The following is a 19,689-nucleotide window of genomic DNA, read 5'->3' as shown; positions in this document are numbered from 1 at the left end:
TTTCCCTCCATACTACCCTGAGCTCGGTGTGCGTTCTACCGTGCATGTGCGGGCATCACGGCGCCGGCCACACGGGACAAGGACTCGGGAGCCCGCGGGAAAGTCCCGCTACCTCCGACCTAAGATGATAAGATTCGGGGAGTCCAAGACACCGGAGCCTGAAGTTGATGGCGATGACTGCATGCTTTTTCTTTTTCTTTTCTTTTTTTTCCCCCGGTCATGTTGGCTAGAAGCATCCGAGTGGCTCGACTCTGAGACCTGCAGTACTCAGTAAGCACCACGCAGCAAAGATCACACCATAGATGCTAAGACCGTCACTGTCACATGCAGCCAGGGATGTAACATGACGAAGGCTAGTACTCGTAAAAGGGCGCCTTCATCCGTCGATCGGAAGCTAGATGTCCCGCCTCTCGAAACCAATCAATCATCGGTAGTATGGTGTGTACGAAGGGAGGAATGGAGTGGGTGTGGGCTGCATTCCGGTTGATGTAGTGATTATGTACGCTTGCAACTTGAATATATAAGTGACCATCTGACTCTTAAGTGTTGTCGCAGTCAACAGGTGTGAACCGGCGACGCGTCGAATTGCATTGAATCACACCTGGCCTACCGAGACGACGGCACCACGTTTGCCATAACAGCTGGAATGCGATCAAGTATTATAGCAGCCTAGCTCGACAGTCTTTGTCGCCTCATGCCCCAGCTATCGGGCTCAGGCTCGCTGACGGTGTCTACAGGATTCTCCGTACTTCGCATGCTCGCATATGGGGACGGGGTGACCGTGCCCCGAATCAAAACCCGAGTTTGGGTTTCCGTTGTGTTTTTGGTATATGCCTTGGACAAGCTGAGAATTCGTATATCATCTCGGAAGGCTTCGTCGACTCGGAAGTCAGACCGTGGAGCCTCTGAATCTGGGTGACAGCTCTCAGAGCGCCACCTTTGGAGGAGTGGTATGGGGTGATTGCGGAATACAAAAGGTATGGTCACAGACCCTTACTTGTGAATGACCCTTTCGAAGGGTTCAGAAGGGCTAATGGGTTTAGGAAGGGACACGACGCTGGAACCGGAGATGGTCCAGAATCAAAAACTGAACAGCCCGCTCCGCCTCTTGCCAAGTGGGTAGATGATCAAGGCGCTCATGAACAACCCCACGGCGATCCCGATGGCAATCTGAATCATCGAGGCAGCCACGTTGAAGATGACGGCGTTCAGGTTCTCGCCACCACCCCCAACGGGCATTGTCACGGTCGTCTCGTTGGTGGCCGAGGCCTGGGTTGCGTTGGTAATCAGGTTGGCCGTGCTCAGCCCGCTCAGCAGGCCGCCGGTCGACGCCAAGCCTCCGGGGACCTGGGTGAAGATGGCCGGGATGAGGGTGGCAGCGGCCACGCCGTGGCGGATCCGCGAGTGGAGGTTGGCCAGCACGCCGACGGCCAGGGCGCCGAGCGTGGGCGCCACCTGCGGGGCGGCGACGAAGCGCCTCCCGCTGAAGAAGCTGACGACGTAGCCGGCGACGCCGACGAGGAGCATCACGGGCATCTGCCGCCACCTGGCCTGGTACAGTATGCTGACGCAGAGGACGAAGAGCGGGGCGAAGATGAAGCCGTAGTACGGCGGCATGGGGTTGTCGCACGTCGTGGCCGAGGTGGCGTTGCTGTCCATGACGCCGTAGAGGGCGGCGCCGACGGTGATGCCGAAGCCGAGGAAGAGGGAGTAGATGACGGCGTATACGATGCGGATCGAGCCGGGGACGATGGCGCGTGATTGGAGTTCGAGGGCGGAGCATACTGTGCAAGGAAGGTTTGACGTCAGTCCGATTTCGAAACATGAACGATGGGTATGGCGATTGCCACGGCAGTTGACTTACAAACGGCATAACCCGGCAAAAGCATGACAATGCCGCTCTGGGCGATGGCCGAGAAGCAAAACAGGTTCCCGTCGTTGATGCTCCCAAACGCCCTGGCGAGAAAGCTCACCAAGACGGTGGCGCTTACTTCCAAGACGTTGCTGTAGAGCAGCGACTTGGGCGCCACGATCAGCTGCAGGATACCGACGAGACAGCCGAAGAAAAAGGCGAGGGGGATGTCGATGAAGCGGGCACTAAAGGAGAAGGGGCCGCAGGCGGCGCTGGTCAGGCCGAAGACCAGCACGCGCAGCCAGCGGTTGTACCGGTCCCTGGCGACCATCAGGGCGTCCAGCCTCTCGGCGCCGTCCTCGGCGCCAATGACGTCGTGCATGACCTCCTTGTAGATCTGGTGGGTGTCCTTGAGCTTGCCGAGGTCGATGCCCTGCGCGGTGCGCACGAGGCTCACCTCGGCGGTGCGGGTCGGCTTGTCGTCGAAGGAGATGATCATGCAGCCCGGCAGGTACAGGAACTGGCCGTCAATCTCCAGGATTTTGGCCGTCGTGCTGAGGTACTCCTCGAGCCGGTGTGTGGGGGCGCCGAAGATCATCAGGGCGCGGCAGAGCTTGATGATGAATTCCTGCCGGCAGATGATCTCGGCGATGTGGACCGTGATGCGCTGTTGCTGTTCTTCTTCTGCCTGCAGGAAGGCGCTGAGGCGGGAGCCGCTCGTCGTCCGCTTGTGCGGCGGCCGTTGCCGCTTCTTGTGGTCGGCTTTTTGTTCCGACGGCGGCGTCGACGGTTCGGCGGGGACGGCGAGCCTGGCTGAGGCTTCGACGAGGTTGAAGAGGGTGTCCTGCGACCTGTTCTGCTCGTACCACTTGCGGCGGGCTGGTGTTGTGGCCCCCGTGCCACCGCCATAAGAGGAGCCCGGGGCGGGTGGGGTCTGGTCGCCCGTCGACGAAACGGCGGAACCGGGACGGGTTCTCTGGCCCAGCAACGGCTCGGCCGGGGCGGGTTTATAGAGCTTGAGGAGCTGCGAGAGGATGTTGCCGCGGTACTGTTTCGGTGGAGCTACTTCGTATAACCCGTCGTAGTTCCCGTCGTTGATTTCGGTCAGTGCGGGACGGGGAGCATTTGCAGAGGCTGCTCCATTAGAGTTGTGTTTCGTATTGCCGGCCGTGCCGGGGTGGCGTGAAGTATGGGCTTCCACGAGCCGATGGGCTTCTTGGTTTGCCAAGGCGGGACTTTCTTCATCGTCGGGTGGGATCTGCTGCCAGGAGTTCGCCCCTGTTCTTGCTCCCATTGTCGCTGTCGTTGCCAGTTCCCGCAGGGGAATGGCGTCGTTACCCAGCATGTGGTCTTCGCTGGTTCTGATCCTGATTTCTTGGAAATCGGCTGGTGTTCGGGAGCCTGACGGATCGACGTTGGCGGCGACGCCAGGGGCATGGTCGTGCACCGAAGGTCTAGTCCCACTCGCACCGGCTCTGCTGCTAAACCTGACGCGGCCCTTCTCCTTCTTCATCCCAGCGCCAGCGCTGTCCGATCCAGAGACTCTGCCTTTGCCCGGGTCGCCTGCCACCGCCGTCTGATCGTCCACGGGTGATGTGGTGTCGGGGTCACCTTGGTCGATTCTGTGGTCGGGCGGCGGTTCGTTGGGTGCTTCCATGACTTTCCATGTAGTGTCGTTCCATGTGTTGTTGTGTTGAGGGCGCAGCTTGATGCCGAGAAGAGGTGGATTGGCGGTTTTTTTGTGTGTTCTTCAAAGTGGAAAGAAAAAAAAGTCAGCAACGACCTGAAACCTCTGACGTACGTCGTGGACAGGGGTGACAGTGACACGTTGGGTAACCCCGGCTTCCAATCCAAGTCTGGGATGGGGGACCATTTCCCACCAAGCAAAAAATAGAAAATAAAAAGAGACACAAAAAGAAAAAGGGGTGCATGTACCCAAGTAATTACCGATTAATACTCCGAAACCCCGAGGGTCCAATGAAATCACGTGATACAACCTTGAACCCCTGACACTACGCGTCTAGCTCAAACGCGTCTGGCTCTACATAGACCCACTGTATCGGTACCTACACTAGTACCTGAAGGGCGTATCCGCCCAATGGTAGAGAACCACGGTACTACACTACTTTCAGGGCGTTGAGGCTAACAGTTTCCTTGAGGGAAAAGTCGCCACGAGACGACGACCCCCCAACGAGAAGTTGAGTCGTTTCATAATAATATTCAGCACATTAGGATCATTCGTTCAGAAGGAGCAATTCGAAGCGCCTAGCTCGGGCTGTTGTGCGACGGCTCCTCGACAAGTACCTGAGAATGTAGCTATCTCGTGGTGATGGCCTGGCTCCTATTGGCTGATCCAGTCACGTTACGAAGAGCCAACGGCCCAACACCAATTGGTTCTGCAGTTGGCCATCTTGACGCGCTGGCCACCGACCGTGAGTAGAACTTAGAACTCGCCGCGTGCTCTGCACCGCCTTGACCGGCGGTATCTCCTTGAATGCGAATCTCGGCGCGTGATCGGTGACGTGCCATATCTGCTCACCTCCTACAGCTCGATTTTCGAGGATGGCTACCCATGGCGCGGCCGCAGAAACGGAAGATACAGCGAGTAGACGATTCTCCGCCTAACCAAACCCCATGCAAGAAGGCGAGAGCAAGAGGTGCGAGGCCTTCAGGAGCACGGAGTCGAATTCGAGCAGGTGACTCTCCGCGAGACCCAGGCCCCACCAAGAGACCGAAATCGAGCGGCATAGTCCGCAGACCTTGGAATTTCCCTCCCGAATTCTACGATAACATATCAAGGTCTGGCTCACGGCGCTAACGTTGCAAGAGCTCGACCGGCGAAACGATGAGGACTCTCTGCCGAGACCCGTCGTCCCGTCGTCCCCCCTATACATCAGGAATCTTGGCAGTACCGTGAGGAAGCCAAGCCGAGGACTTGCCCGGTTTGCGAGAATACGTGGCCCAAATATTTGCCATCTTCGAGGGGTATGTATACATTCTACAAGTTCCGCGATGGCCGTTGGCCGCCAGGCCCGGCCAATCTGGATGAGATTCGGCATGCTTTAAAAAATCCGAAGGGGTTCGCTTTCGCCATCCGTTGCTTCCGAGACAACCTTTAAAGACTTTCCGTTCAAAAACGCGACCCAGTCCGAGGGCACAGTAATGCGAATTATAATCCCGTTTATTGCCGGCGACGTCGACATTCCAAACACATCTTCCGTTCACCAAACCTGGTTTCGATGACCAGAAACACTACTGTAAATCCAAATCCCGATTTCTTTGATGGCGCTCACCCCGATGCTGTGGACCAAGAAGTGCGAGAAGCGCTTGATAAGATAATCATACCGACTGCCCCCAACTTGTTCCTGGAGGCCAAATCTTCCGCCGGGACCTTCGATGTGGAGGTGTGCTGGACGGCGCGCATGGCGTTATTGTCATGCGCACCTTGCAGAATTACCTTGTGGAGGAGCCTGTGTACGATGGCAATGCCTGCACATTTACGGCGACCTTCCTTGGGGGGTATCTGCATCTATATGCCCACCATCCTACAGCTCCAGCTGAGCTCGGGCAGAACCCGGGCTGTCACCAATCTTTCAACATCTGAGGCCGCGAAGCCTCCGGCCACTGCCACACCTGTGGGCGATTACACGACCGTCAGCGACAAGGACTTTGTGCTGCTGCGTCGCGGCAACAAGACTTGCCCCAACAGGTCTGTGAGACCCGCGACCCCTGATCCAGGATTCCGAAACTCCGAAAATTCAAGGGAGAGATGGAGGGAGAAGGAAACAAAAAAAGCATGGTATCTTTGGAATCATAGCAAACTTATTGTCTACCATCTTCTTCATATCATTCCCCAAGATTCATGTCTAGTACCTAGGTAGTCGTGGGCAACTGGCAAGTCTGCAAACGTCGCCCGTTGACTAAGCCACATCTTCCAGCCCCTTGCGCTAAGTGTGTCGTCCCGCACCGACACCGCCACAGCATGAAATCCCGCCTGTGTCAGCTTACCTTGGAGGAGGCCTTCAAGCGAAAATATCCCCATCCCACTCTTCACCGAAAAATACGTCACCCGGCAGTGACCCGACCTCTCCAATTTTCTGTCTTTTTTCCCCATCCTGGCGAATACAAACCTGGTACTGGTTAGCATGTCATCCGGCTTTCGAATCTACTCTAATCAGGACGAAAGGCGGGAGCGAAAGGATGTTTGCCGTCAGCCTCTCCGCCGGCAGTAACGAACCCGACTCCCGGTGGGAAAGGTGAGTTGACAAAGCGTCGAGGCAAAGAGACAAAGGAGGGGGTACAATTGAACCAACAGATCTATCGCCTACTTACGTACTTTGAGTTGTACGCTTTTGCAACACCTTTTGCTATCGTCTCTGCAATGTCCAAACCTGCATGCATTCGTCGCAAGTCCATCGCACACTGCACCTAGAAGCCGGCCACTTCTCCTCGTGAGTGACCATGCTTCGCAAATGACTTCCACTTCGACCACCAGGAATCAAGCTATAAAACTGGCAACCCTATCCAATCCATTCCTCCTTCACAGCCTTCATCAGTAAAAGATCAAGGCTGATCGCCCCTCAACCATCATGTAGCTTTCTTTTCAATATACTCATCTGGTAATAGCAGTCGTCCACGGTAGGCAAGAACATAAGGTTACCTGATCGATTTGAGAGAGATATTCTATACTATCCTAGACGACACGACAACGGCCGCGTTGCTATAGCCAAGTTATTTCGACGATGCGGCGGGCAATACGTAGCGCCCATCTCAATACCGGGGTATACGACTAGACATACTTGGAGTTTCCCTATGCGCTGATATTAAACGTGATCTTGTTTGGAAGTACCTCTAAGCAGTCCTGGATTGCTTATGTATATTGTAGTTACGAAAACGGTCCCATGGTATTTCGGCTCTTTAAGTGGCATGGCAGCAGTTCATCTGCATACGCCCTGCCTTATCATATTGTTCACTAAACCCATCTCTTTCCATAAGATCACGAACAGAACAAGCCTTCCCGTCAAAAGCTTTATAATCAGCGACAACCTTATATGATGTAGCCACCGCAGCGTTTGCACGAGCATATAGGTAGTTGGTGTAGTAGTTGAGTCCAGCAGCTTGAGCTATGGCATCTGCTGTGGCGTACTCAGCAGCGGCTATATTAGCAGCCAGAGCACCAGCAAGTGCGGCGCGGCGCCTTCGCGGCGCGGCATCTGCGAGCCCTATGATGTACTCTCCGACGCAAAAACGATGGTCATTAATAGTTTCTCTGACCCATTCTGGATCCAAGGGCTTCGTAGCAAGAAAAGCGGCATGTTGCTGCGTGGGGTATGGCGGCGGCGGAAACTCGGTTTGACTATCTAGAGTCCTCGTGTCGGAAGGGTTGACGCTCTCGCAATAGGTGCATCTTGGCCTCGCAATGTTTCGGGGGTCTTTCTTCCGATGAAGGAGGGTTCGGATTCGCTTGAACATCTCTTGCAGCCGACCGATGCTTGTTCAACCGGTGTAAAGGATTTAATAGAGTGCTTGGAGGAAAGTCACAGAGTACAGATGTCGTAGACGATGTAGATCAAGAGGAGATGGAAGTGGAAGTATCGAGGTCTTTCTGGCCGAAAAGTCAGAAGATACAAGACCTTTTTATATTTTGGTTCTTAAACCCCACGGCATAATGCCAGTACCTGCTCTGTGTATTAGCCTTTCCGAGGCGGTATTTAGGTTACTTTGCTTCGAGAATAGCTTAATTAGGGGAGTACCACTATTTACAAGCGGCCTGTCTACTATTTACAAGCGTCCCAAACCCAATTAGGAAGGTTACGCGAGCCCGCGTAGTAGTCTATATACGCCACGATCTTGGCTGCAGATGTCCCGTACAGATATATCACGATAAGGTTTTCTCTCCCTTGCTTATTATAAAGAGTATGTTTATTCCGACTAGGGCACTATTTTTACAGCCAGTGCCAGCCGCCCACTATTATAAATTTTCCATTTACGACTTTAATTACTTTAATTACACGTATAACGTAAGTTATATCGTTCGGATCGTCTTTTTGCCTTTAGATACGATCGGTAATTAACTATAACGAGCTATCTTCCTGTAACTCAATTACGCGCCCCGTCCCAGCTCTTTTTACAGCCTGCGGATAGCCTTATCCGTTCCCGACTAAGATCCAGGCGGGACTGGGTTGCCTCCCACGGAATTTGGGGTTGATTAACCCCGACCCCTCCCTCCACGTTGTCCACGCCTTTGGCCCCGACCCCGACCCCGACCCCGACCCCGACCCCGAGAGCGATCACGACCTTATCGTTGTTTTAAGAACCGAGCAGCGAATATGCTATTTCGACGTTATTAGGCGTTGGAGATAGATGGATAATTATAAAGGATAAAAAAGTCGAAATCGTGGTTCTGTAAAAAAAAAAAAAAAAAAAAAAAAGCGATCGTGGGCAGCTGGCACCGGCTGTAGAAATTGTGCCCTAGTCGGAATAAGTGCTCCCTTATCTTTTCGGTGATATAGTTATTAAGGGATAACTATAGCTTTCAGCGTTTACGATCCCTTATAACCCTAATACTAAGGAACCACTTAATAGGATCTAAATCCCGGACCTAGAACCGCTCCTGCAGCTGCTTAATTAGATCTTCGGCTGCGTTAATATAATCTTTACGATATAGTAGAACTATATCATTAACGTAGAAGAATATAAGTAGCTTATCGCTTCTAAAGATATAATCGTCCTCCTTTAACTGCGTAAGACTATACTTGCGTAAAATAAAAGAGAGCTCCTGATACTATAGCTTCGGCGATCGGCGTAGCCTATATAGGGCCCGAAGTAGCCGGTTAATCCCACGGTTCGAGGGACGTGGGAGGCTTAAAAACGGTTCTAATCCGGCCTTATTAGTGATATTAGCAGCAGAGGCGGCCTACAGGATATTCTATCCCGGCGAGTCACTAATATAGACCTCTTCGTTAAGGTAGGCGTTTATAAACGCATTAACGGTATTAAGTTAGCGGGTCTCTAGATCGAAGTGGGCAGTAATAGCTATAAGCGTTTTAAAGGTCCTGCCGGCCAGGGTGGAAGCGTAGGCGTTAAGGTGATTTTAAGGCTATTAATCACCACGAACGCAGAGGCGTGCCTTAAATTTAGTGATATAGCCAGATAGATCAACCTTATATTTAAATACCTATATCAGATCCAAAGGGCGGCTCGGAAGGGCAGAAGACAACGGAGTCTTAATAGCTTTGAAGGTGCCTATCCTAATAAGAGCCTAAACCTCTTTAGAGGCGCCTATAACCCACTGCGTTCTATATACTAACCATATAATCTGGCTTAAATTAGACGGTTCTTCGGGTATATCACGGCGTAGCAGCGGCTTCTTCGGCATATCGAAGCGGTTAAGATAAAGGAAAGTAGAGTCGGCGTATCGTTACGGTGGCCGGCGGTTATATTACGGCCAAGAGGAGGCTACCGGCGTGGCAGCCGGCGCCAAAGGCTCTAAAGATAGGGCACCCGCCGTGGACAAAGATAGACGGGTATCCGGTATTAAAGAGGCAGCTGGTGGAGGCAGCTATTACGCAGCTGCCTTAGAAGAAGGGCTCGGGGCTGCCGTTACGGTAGCTATTATTTTATCCTCTAAAACTAACTAATTAGGGGATAATAAACCTATAGCCGTGGTGGTGCCAGCGGCAGCGCCGGCTATAGGCGTAATAGTATTATTAGAGTCGTCGGAATCGGAAGAGTCTTTATCCGAGTCATCGTCGTTACCAGAGTCATCGTTAAAGGCAGCGGCGGTTACTGCTATTATTATAGGAGCTGGAGGCTTAGCCGGAGGATCCGGCTAGTAGGCAGCTATTACGGCAGCCGGTGGAATAGCTGCTATAGGCGTTAATTAACGTGAAGCTGGAGGCGTTATTATGGGAGGGGAAAAAGAAGAGGGCGTTAAAGAAAAGGGCGTTAGAGAGGTTTTAGAGGTAATTATAGCAGTAATTATAGCCAGCGTTATAGCCGAGCCCTTAGCTTAAGCGGCAGTGGCTGCTATAATAGAAGGAGTAACCCGGGTAGCCACTATAGCTGCCGTTTTAGGCGGCTACGATCGCTATTATAACTTATCCACCCCCATAGAATTAGGCGAGGGAGTCGAATTTTCTATTGCTTTAACAGCTACTACTTTAACCTCTTCTTCTTCAACCTGTTTAATTACTTTAACTATAGCTCTTTTAATTACTTTAAGCTACTCCGGCCTCCTAATATCTTAGAATAACTCTATCGTGGTATTCTGCTATAATACCATAAATTAATCAAAAACCAGTATCACCCTAATAGACGCCAGGGCGTCCTTTTCGGTATCGTTAGTCTTAGGTAGGTTAAGCTCTTTAAAAACAACTATTGCCACAGGTGGACCCATATCGCGATCCTTATATAGGATCTTTTCGTTAAAGCTAACGTCTCTTATACGCAGGACTCTTCCGAGCTTTAGCACCTAAATCCGATAAATATTAGTGCTCTTATATCCGATTAAGTAACCGATATAAGCCCTTTCCGCGAGCTTCTCGTTCTTCCGGCGGCCACGCTAATAGTTAGCAGTTAATAGATAGGCACGGTAACCATACCTCTTTAGGTGACCGATTAATAGGGTGCTAATAATACGTTCGATACCTATCTTATTAACCCACTTATCTATATAACCCTTTAGCGACTTCTACCCGAGGTCACGGCGCGGAATCATGTTATACAGGTATATCGCGGCGGCGATAATCTCCGGCTATATATCCTACTAGAAGCCGGAGGCGATAGTAAGGGCCCGGCCGATAGCGTATATAATAGCCCCGTGGCGCTCGGCTCCGGCGTTCTAAGCGGCCGTATACGGTAACGACCTCTCTATTAGAATCCCTCTGCTATAGGCCCAGTTATCGAGATTACTTTGCAGGGCTCGTTTATTATCCAGGCATATCACTATACTAGGATAATAATACTACCGAGCCGTATATAGCTCGAAGGAGGTAACCGATAGAAAAGCTGACTTAAGGTCCTTTAGGAAGTCCCCTACGATAAAGTGCGTATAAGGGTAGTGGTATAGCATCAGCTTTATAAGCCCGTTAAAGGACTTATCGTTAGAGAAAAGATCGATATCTATATGCTGCTAAGGGCGTATAGGCCGGTAGTTAGGCGTCCGTCGTGATACTGGTCTCCGGGCCTTGCTACCGGAGCAGCTCTCGCACTCTATTATAAGGGGAAAATCCCCTCTAAAGACGGCGCCGCCTATGCAGGCGGTTATAATATGTTTAAGGGCATCGTCGCTTATATGGCCTAGCCGCTCATACTATAAACAAGCATCGGCGACGCTTATAATCGGGGCTCTTAAGCTATTAAAAAAGCTCTGTTATTATTCCGTGGGTTTAAGGGTAAACTAATCCCCCACGTTCTTTAAAGGCAGGGTAACGGTCCTACCTTTTTCCTTAATTTCTAACGCCTATCTTCCGGTAATAAGCGATCCTATTAGAAGTAATCGGAGGGCTAATATAAGGGTTATAGGATATCCCTCGATATACGCTATATCCTTTAAAATCAGCGTATACGGCTAACGATCCCGATCTTTAACTTCTAGCCTTATAGTTCCGAATCCGGTAACCGGATCCGACTCTCCTCCGCCGGTATCGAACGTTATATACTTTTCCGCGGGCCGGTAGTCTTTCAGAAGCTAGCGCTTATTAGTGATATACCTTATAGTGCCGGAATTAACTAATAACTCGTTTTTAAAGGCTCCGGCTATTATTAATAAAAAGCTGTATATACCGTACGATCCAGTTCTATCTTCCGAATCCGAGTCCGAAGCGACGCCCCCGGTGGCCACGAAATTAGATAAGTTCTTAGAAGGGTCTTTCGAGGGTGACTTCTATTAACCCTTATTTCCCTTACTTTCGGCGTCCTTTTTAAGGTTACTTTAGAACCTCTTTCGGCGTTCGTTATCCTAACTAGCGATAATCCGGTTATATCGTTCTTCCGTCTCCTTAGCTAACTTAAAGGTCTTCCCTCTTCGGGCCGGGTTAATATTCGGGCAGGTCTGAATTAGTTTATAGTAGGTACGGGTCTTCCGGGCTATACGGTAATTATAAATAAATTCTCTTTTAGCACCCTGTTAACGATTCTTTTAATCCGATTAACGATCCGATTAACGATCCGGTTACTAACCTTCTTTATCCTTTCCTAGGAACGTCGCTATATAGAATAACGATAATCCCGGCTTCCGATCTAAACGCAGAGGGTGCCTATAACGTAACTAGGTAGTATATTCGTTAATAACGCTCTCGATATCCGGTAAATCGTCCTCGTCTTCTTCTAATAATATTATAGGAAACCGGGCTTCCGACTATGCCGGGGAAATCGATCCGATTATATTAAAAAATCCGTTAAGCTGGTCTATCTTCGAATCGATTACGCGAACCTAATATATCTTTACCTCTTTATATAACTTTCGGAAGTCGTTAAGCTAGCGTTAGTAAGGTATCTTCCTAATAGATTATATATAATTATCCTAATAGCGCTTAATAAGTAACCTCTAGGTAGCGTTAGTGGGTTTAAGACGTGCCTTTAGGATTCGCAGGATCTCTTTTAGGTCGTCTTTACCGGCGAAGGACTCCGCCAGGCTCCGGTCTATGGTGGTAGTGATATATTCTAGCACGGCCTTTATCGTGGCCTTTTCCTGCTTATATTCGTTATAGGAGAAGAGCTATAGCTTATACTTTTGATCCTAATTTTTGTCTTTGCTTATGGTAGGAGGGTTAACCTTTTAGAGGCGTTTCGGACGTTTAGTATCTTTAAGATCCGGATCCACGAGCTTCGTAACCTTATTAGAAAGAGTGACTTCTATTACACGTAGATACCACTGGTGCTAGTGCTTAGAGGAGGTTAGTATAACCGAAGTTATTATGACGGCGTGGAAGTATAGTTAATTAGATAGAGGAGAAGGAAAAGGAGAAGGAGAATAAGGAGGAGGACGAATAGATAGAGGCGGTTAAAGGGGTTAGTGATAATGGGTAGGCGGACGGGCTAGTAGACGACTCTATCTGTAACAAGACAGGACTTAAAAAGAGGCTCTAGTTGATTAAGAGCTTTAAAAGAAGAGGGCTTTAAAAGAGCGAGACATAGAGCCTAGAACTGTTGGATCGACCGGAATAGAGGCGTTTTACTAGAGCGCCGGGCTTATAACTATCAGGACACTAATATCGTATAAAGTGTGACTAATGTTTATTATAGACTATAATAGAGTACCAGTCTACGATGTCCTATATATAGGTGAAAGAGGGGAAATAACACTGTGATATATCTAATAGAATTACCGCCGTATTCGGAGCAGTGTGTGACGTGGCTCTGCGAATATAACCCATCGGGCTTACGGGGTCTTTGGGCACAAATGCCTGACAGACCTTTAGGTAGGCCCACAGACCTCCAGGTAGGCCCACGGACCTTTAGGTGGACCCATAGACCTTTAGGTGGACCCACGGACCTTTAGGACCTTTGGAGAAACCCACCGACTCTTACCTATACTTCGAGGGTCTGGATACTAAATCAGTAGCTTAAATAAATTGTAGGAAAGAGTTATATATACCAGGCTACCCGCCTCCATCTTCATTTCCTTTCTCTCTCTCTGTATCTTACTTCTACAGTCTACACAGTCTTCTATAATTCAAACTGCCTCTTTTCCTCTAGATCTTCCTCTTCCGTCCTATCTCTTCGTGACCGTTGTAAAGAACAGAATCGGGTCTCGGCAGGAATCGCGGCAGACTCTTCGAGGCGGTAGTATCGTGGCCAGGCTCGAAGGAATAGGAAGAAGAAGGGCAGGATCAATTGGATTAACTGCAGGCAGGCGGATCAGGCTCGGGCCGATTAGAGGAACGAAGATATTAGGGAAAAGAAGAGTAGTAACAAAGAGTAGGAAAAGGGGAAAAACAAGGAAAAGAGTAAGCAGGATAAGCTCGTGGTGACTACCGGCAGAAAATAGCAGGCAGGACTAAAAAGAGTAGGCGGGATTAGTGGCACGTGGTCTGCTTCGAAAGAGGCGACGAAGATATCTAACGCGTACCACCAAACCAACCACAACAACTCAACAACCAGCAGGTCAAGTCAATCGAAATCGGAGCCGTTTAACTTATCTTCTTCTGATCAGGCTAACGTGGCTGCGAGCGAAAGAAATGGTAAAGAACTATAAAAGATACAGTCTAAGGAAGAGGTGAAGTGTTAGGTGAAAAAGCTAAAAAATTGGCAGGCTGCTCCTATAGACTCTTGGCTAGGCCCCGGGCCTAGTTATCCATTGGCCCTAAAGCTGTATGAAGAAGCTCCTGCGCGTATAGCTTTCTAAAAAGAAAGGAAGAATAGTGGAAAATAAAAAGAGGCGGGCAGGGTGAAGTCGGGGGAGGGCAGGACTCTATATCCATCGGCCCTAAAGCTATACGAAGAGGTCCCCCTCGAGGGCAGCTTTTAAATAACCCCAAAAATAATAAACAAAAATAAAAGGTCCTGATTAGGTTAACAGAGCAGCTTCAGGAAAAGAAAAATCCGGCTCCAGGGTATAGTCGTCTAAAGGAAAGACGCGGCCCTAGATTCGAGTCCACGAAGACCATAGTCGCGGCCCCTGTCGATTAGAAGACGCGGCCCCGGTTAGAAACTAGGAAATAACTTCCTTTCACGGGCTCCACGAACGCCTTCTGCTTCCGAAAACAATTCTATTGCCCTAATCAGGTAAAGGTAAAGGCGGGAAAAAGGGAAAGGGAAAAAGGGAAAAGAGGTAGGAGGAGGGAGGAGGAGGGAGGAAAACGGTAAGGAAAACCAGAATCAAAAATCCCCTCGGCCCTAGAGGCAAATCTAGTAAAGAAGACGTTAACACCCGTCATAAAGACTCCGACTTCGTGCCTTTTAGATCGCCTCTGCTATCTGCTTATTAACCTGCGTATATACCTCTTCGAGCGTATATTTAAGAGAGTCTCCGAAGGTCTCTTCGATCTCTTTCCGGAGGTACGGATTAAGGTAACGCGCGTACCAGTCCGGGCAACTAATCTCGAAATCGGGAGGCAGAAGGGAAAGCAGGTCGGCAGGCGGAGACGTAGGCTAATCGGTAGGAACGGATTTAACCACCCGATCTTTTATTATAAAGCCGATAGTGCCGATAGTCTAATCGGTAGTAGGAGGCGGACTCTTCTTCTCGGGAGCGGTAGAGTCCACGGGAGGACTCTAAACCAGAGGAACGGGAGGGGCGGTGGCGGCGGTGGCAGCGGTAATAGCAGGATCCTTCGTTATAGAGTCCACGGGAGGACTCTTCGGAACCGGTGCCACGGGATCGGTGGAGGCAGGAGAGCTAGCACGGGAGCTCGGCGCCGGAATAACAGGATTAACGGAACTAACACGCCAGTTCTTCTAAAGCGCGGAGCTATTATAGCTCTTCCGGATCATAGAGCCAACAGGGCTCTTCCTTTCCGGGCACGTACGCCGATAGTAGACATCCTAGCCGTAGGAATAATACCTAATCAGACAGACAGGAACGTGCCGGGACTCTAGTTACTATACGGGGCTCTGCTGCCGAACAGGACTCTTCTATAGAGTCGTACTTCTACTGCGGCGGCGGCTCTTCCGATTACTGCTTCGGCTACGACTATATAGACTACCCGGAACGGTAGGCTGCCCACGGGCAACGATATCACCGTTAGTCTAATTAGACGAACAGGAAGCAAATAACGGTAAAGAGATATCGTGACTATCGCGGCAGGACCTTAAAGAATAAAGCTCTTATAGGGCTGCCTCGCACGCCTTTAACGCGACTCTCGCTACGACCTTAAAACAGGAGATTAAGCCAATTAAGAGGAACAGGAACGTATCCTATACGCGACTACCTCGAGGAGGCTAACCGTCCCGGTATTATATCCTCCTCTTTCCACGACATTATCGTAACGTCTTCCTCTAAATATTCCACTATTAATAAAGACAGGATATTCCGACTATACTATTTAGATATTCCGACTATAGTTCTAACATGGACCCACTTTCTTCCTATTTCGGAATGACAGACATAGCTACGGTCGAAAACCACTCTAATGCCTTTTAACACTAGTTAACGCCTTCTAACGTTTTGGATTAATTTAATCGCTTAGATTCATTAAAGGCAGTAATTAAAATGATTTTAACTGCTTAATTAAGAATAGCGATTCTATTTCGTCTCTATTTACCACTAATCAGAGCCTCTTTACAGAATCCAGTTCCCCGTTATTTATCCTTATATATCCAGCCTACTCCTACTACTACTCCTCTTATTATTATTATTATTACTGTAATTAGCGGATAAGCGTTCGATTAAAGCGGATCGTAGAAGAAATAGCTCCGCGACCTCCGCCAGCAATAACAGCTTCACGACTTCTTTCTTCCGCGACCTCTTTCTTCTATAACCTCTTCCACGCCCACGCCCACGCCCACGCCCACGCCCACTACACGGATATCGCCTTGTTGTTGCTGTTGTTGTGATTTTAAGGCAAGGAAATAGGTAGTAGAAGCGTAATCGCGTTGTTGATTGAAGCAGATTGAGGTTGCGCGTATAGGTTGAATTAGCGATCGTAACTTTGTGTGTGTGTATAGGGTCTAGGGCGCAAAAGTTAATTGGTTAGAAAAGCGGGCCCACCGGAACTACAGTCGGAACATCCAAGTAGTATAGTCGGAATATCCTGCCTCTATTAATATACAGACAGTCTTTGTGTCGGATTAGTGTGTGGCTGTTATTAACGAGCAGGCAGCCTCTGCTCTTCCGAATCCGTGGTACTTAGGACCGTCGAACCGGATCTATAGGACTATTAATCTGCAGGCAGTCTCTGCGTCGGAATGGATTATGGCTATTAATAAGCAGGCAGCCTCTGCTCTTCCGAAGCATTATCGGGATCGCTCTTCCGGAGCCTCGGGCCCCGGGGAACTGTTTTTCGTGTTTTTGTTGTTTTTATGGTTGTTGCTGTATTATATCCGGAATCAGAACTCGTATCGTAACCTTATCTTTCTTCTTTTCTGCTGCCTATACAACGCGCTATTCTTCCGGGCCTTAACTTAAGCCCTTCGGCCGCTATTAGAGGATAAAATCTGTAACCAAAACCGTATCGTAATCGAAGCTGTTGATATTATACTTATAATAAGTAATAATTATAATAATAATAAGTATAATATCTAAGTCAAAATAAATAGTATATGGTTATAGCTATATAACTAGACGTCTACTTTATAACCAGCTTAACCTATACTATAATACTATACGTATTATACGTGTATATATACTTGGCTTATAATATATATAATATAAATACACTAGGTATCGTAAATACGATATCTTGGTTATTACTTAAGCTAATAACGTGGCGTGATAACCGTCGCGTAGGCTGTTGACGTAACAGTCGCCACCTAATCTTTTAGGGTCTTTTGCCAGCCCCGGATCCAGGAAGAAATCCTAGAAGTTAGCTCTTTATAAGCTCTTTACACAATATTATATACGTTTTTACACCTTAGGAAAAACAAGCAGTAATCCTACGGATCTACGAATTCAATAGCTATTTGCTTGATTCCTCTCTTCCGCGCATACAGCCTACTACTCGTAGCCTAATTCATTAAAAGGTTATAAGCCCGGGTTAGTAAAGAAGGAAATCTACTCTTTTCTACCCTATTATTCTACTCGGAATACCAAAAAGACTCCTGCCTTTTCAGGCCGTTTTTGCCTATTCAGGCCGTCCCTTTGTCCTCCCCCGGTCGCAGATCCTTGTCTCTGACCGTACGAAATCCCTTTATTTCCTGAAGATAGCTAATCGAATCGAACCGTTCGTACCGTTACCACGGTTTAAAGCTCTTTACTCTTCCCAATACGGTTGCCAAGAGTCGTGCCAAGAGGCCAGCTCTTTATTCCTGTTCCGGAAGAACTACACGATCGGAATAAGACTCTTTGTTATGATCGGATATACTATTCCTTTGTTTTACGAAGGACTTTTTAAAAAAGAAGAAAAGCAATGAATACGTAGATTGAATATAAGAGCTATTATGTATCCACGAATAACAGCTATAATAATTAAGCTACTTAACCTACCGCGCTGCCTATAATAACAGGATATCGTAACATGGTATATAAGCTTTTAGTAAAAAGTCCGCCCGTGGAAATCCTGTTATTCGCTTTGTACGAGCATCGCTTTTCTTCGCGCCGCGAGATCTATGAATAGCTTTACCGTTTAGACCCACTTTTGGACCCACTTTTGGACCCACTTTTCGAAGCTAGGCCAATCAGAATCAGACCTTTGGCTCAGTATTCTTTGTTTCTGTCCTTTATCGATAACGTAATAAAGAAAAAGCAATAAAGAAAATAATAAAAAACAAATCGTTGAATAACTTAGTTAATTCTAACTTAAATAAATAATAAAAAATATTATTCTGCTGCTTAAAAATAGCTTAATAAGAGACTGGCAAAGAAATTTCCGTCCGGAAGCTTCAGGGCAGCACAGACTATTAAAAGTGGATTATAGGAATACACGCTTACTTTGCTTATAAAGGAAAATATATTAAAGACGTTATAAAGCCCCTTCTAGTAAATCCTTCTATAAAACAGAAGGAGGAATCTCTGAAGGTAGCTGGAGATATTCTCTCTGCTCTTTTAGACGGTCCCTTAACTCAGGTTTAAGGAATAAACGAAGCTTTAAAAGTATAGGATAAACTAAAGGATTTATATAAAGTAAAGGGATTCTAGGCCGATTATATTATCCTGACTTCCTTTTTTAACCTCTCGCCTTCGGAATTCCCTAATCTCGAAGCGTATTTATATAAAATATAAAAGAGACTGCTTACCTTAAATTAAAGAGGTATATCCTTTTCTAATAAGGTGGTCTTTGCCTGGATTCTTAATAGTCTCGATAAGAGGTACGAATCTATAGTAGGGCAAATAACTTAAGCTCTCCGCCACGATATTACTAATTATATACTAGATAAAGTAATAGCGGAATTAATAGACGCTTTAAGAAAGGTTGATTGCCCGTTAAATACCCTCCTTATATAAGGTTCGAAGTTATAGAAGAATAAGAAGCCGTGGAAGAAAACTAAGGGTTTATTCTATAAGAACTATAAGAAGCCTGGCTATACGCCGACTAACTGCTATTTTCTTTATCCTGAAAAAGCACCTAAGAACTGGGTAATAAAGGATAATTCAGGATTAAGGAAAAATACCTAGAATAGGGTAAATAAATCCTAGTCCTCTCGAAAGGATAAGGAAAAGAAAGGAGGTGGAAATACGTATCTCTCTCGGCGAGAGAAGCGTATAATTAACCTCGTACTAAAGGTAAAGGAATAGCACGCCTTAGATACGTCTTTAGAAGAGGAGAATAACGAGTCTATTACGGTTAGTATAATATTAGATTAATAGAATCAGTAATAGGATTAGCCGTAAGAAAAAAAAAAGGAAAAAGAAAAAGAATAGGAAGACGATAATAAAGACGAAGAGGCCGGCGTTATTTTTAAAGACGTCCTCCCTCCTCCGTTTCCTCTTCTAAACTATCCTAATCCTTTCACACAGGATTTAATGGATATGGATTAGGTATTTATTATCTCTTCTAAGAATAAAGATATAAATAATACTAACCTTAATATAGATTAGTTAGTGGAAAAGATTTATAAAATATAAGCAAAAAACAGTATTAAATTAGATCTGAATTTCTATATAGACAGCGGGGCTACGGCGTATATTATTATAAATAAAAGACTCTTTTCTACTTATAATACTAAAAAGAGAACCGTTTATTAGGGTTAGGTAAAGGAAATAAAGATATAAGGTGAAGGAGACTACGTTATAAAAT

The 19,689-nt window shown here is 47.7% G+C and overlaps 3 protein-coding genes across 3 annotated transcripts; 1 reads left to right on the top strand and 2 right to left on the bottom strand.

Moving 5' to 3' along the window:
- Positions 1 to 409: 409 nt before the first annotated feature.
- ACRALDRAFT_1065932 (uncharacterized protein) lies at positions 410 to 3,707 on the bottom strand. The gene is made up of 2 exons (XM_071017250.1): positions 1,865 to 3,707; positions 410 to 1,784 (listed from the first exon to the last, which is right to left on the bottom strand). The coding sequence occupies exons 1-2, from the start codon at positions 3,507 to 3,509 to the stop codon at positions 1,081 to 1,083; spliced, it is 2,349 nt and encodes a 782-aa protein (XP_070871995.1). The 5' UTR covers positions 3,510 to 3,707; the 3' UTR covers positions 410 to 1,080.
- A 1,384-nt stretch (positions 3,708 to 5,091) lies between these two features.
- ACRALDRAFT_1072748 (uncharacterized protein) lies at positions 5,092 to 6,673 on the top strand (the record flags this gene model as incomplete). Its single annotated transcript, XM_071018018.1, has 5 exons — positions 5,092 to 5,256; positions 5,404 to 5,561; positions 6,031 to 6,108; positions 6,479 to 6,490; positions 6,550 to 6,673. The coding sequence occupies 5 exons, from the start codon at positions 5,092 to 5,094 to the stop codon at positions 6,671 to 6,673; spliced, it is 537 nt and encodes a 178-aa protein (XP_070871994.1).
- A 96-nt stretch (positions 6,674 to 6,769) lies between these two features.
- On the bottom strand, positions 6,770 to 7,324 carry ACRALDRAFT_1072747 (uncharacterized protein; the record flags this gene model as incomplete). Its single annotated transcript, XM_071018017.1, has 1 exon — positions 6,770 to 7,324. One exon carries the CDS (start codon positions 7,322 to 7,324, stop codon positions 6,770 to 6,772), a length of 555 nt encoding a protein of 184 aa, XP_070871993.1.
- Positions 7,325 to 19,689: the final 12,365 nt, after the last annotated feature.

The sequence above is a fragment of the Sodiomyces alcalophilus genome (genome assembly GCF_042370955.1).
Source record: "Sodiomyces alcalophilus JCM 7366 unplaced genomic scaffold ACRALscaffold_8, whole genome shotgun sequence".
NCBI lineage: Eukaryota > Fungi > Ascomycota > Sordariomycetes > Glomerellales > Plectosphaerellaceae > Sodiomyces > Sodiomyces alcalophilus.
The sequence above is the reverse complement of the archived record's forward strand: the minus strand, read 5'-3'. Positions and strand labels throughout refer to the sequence as shown.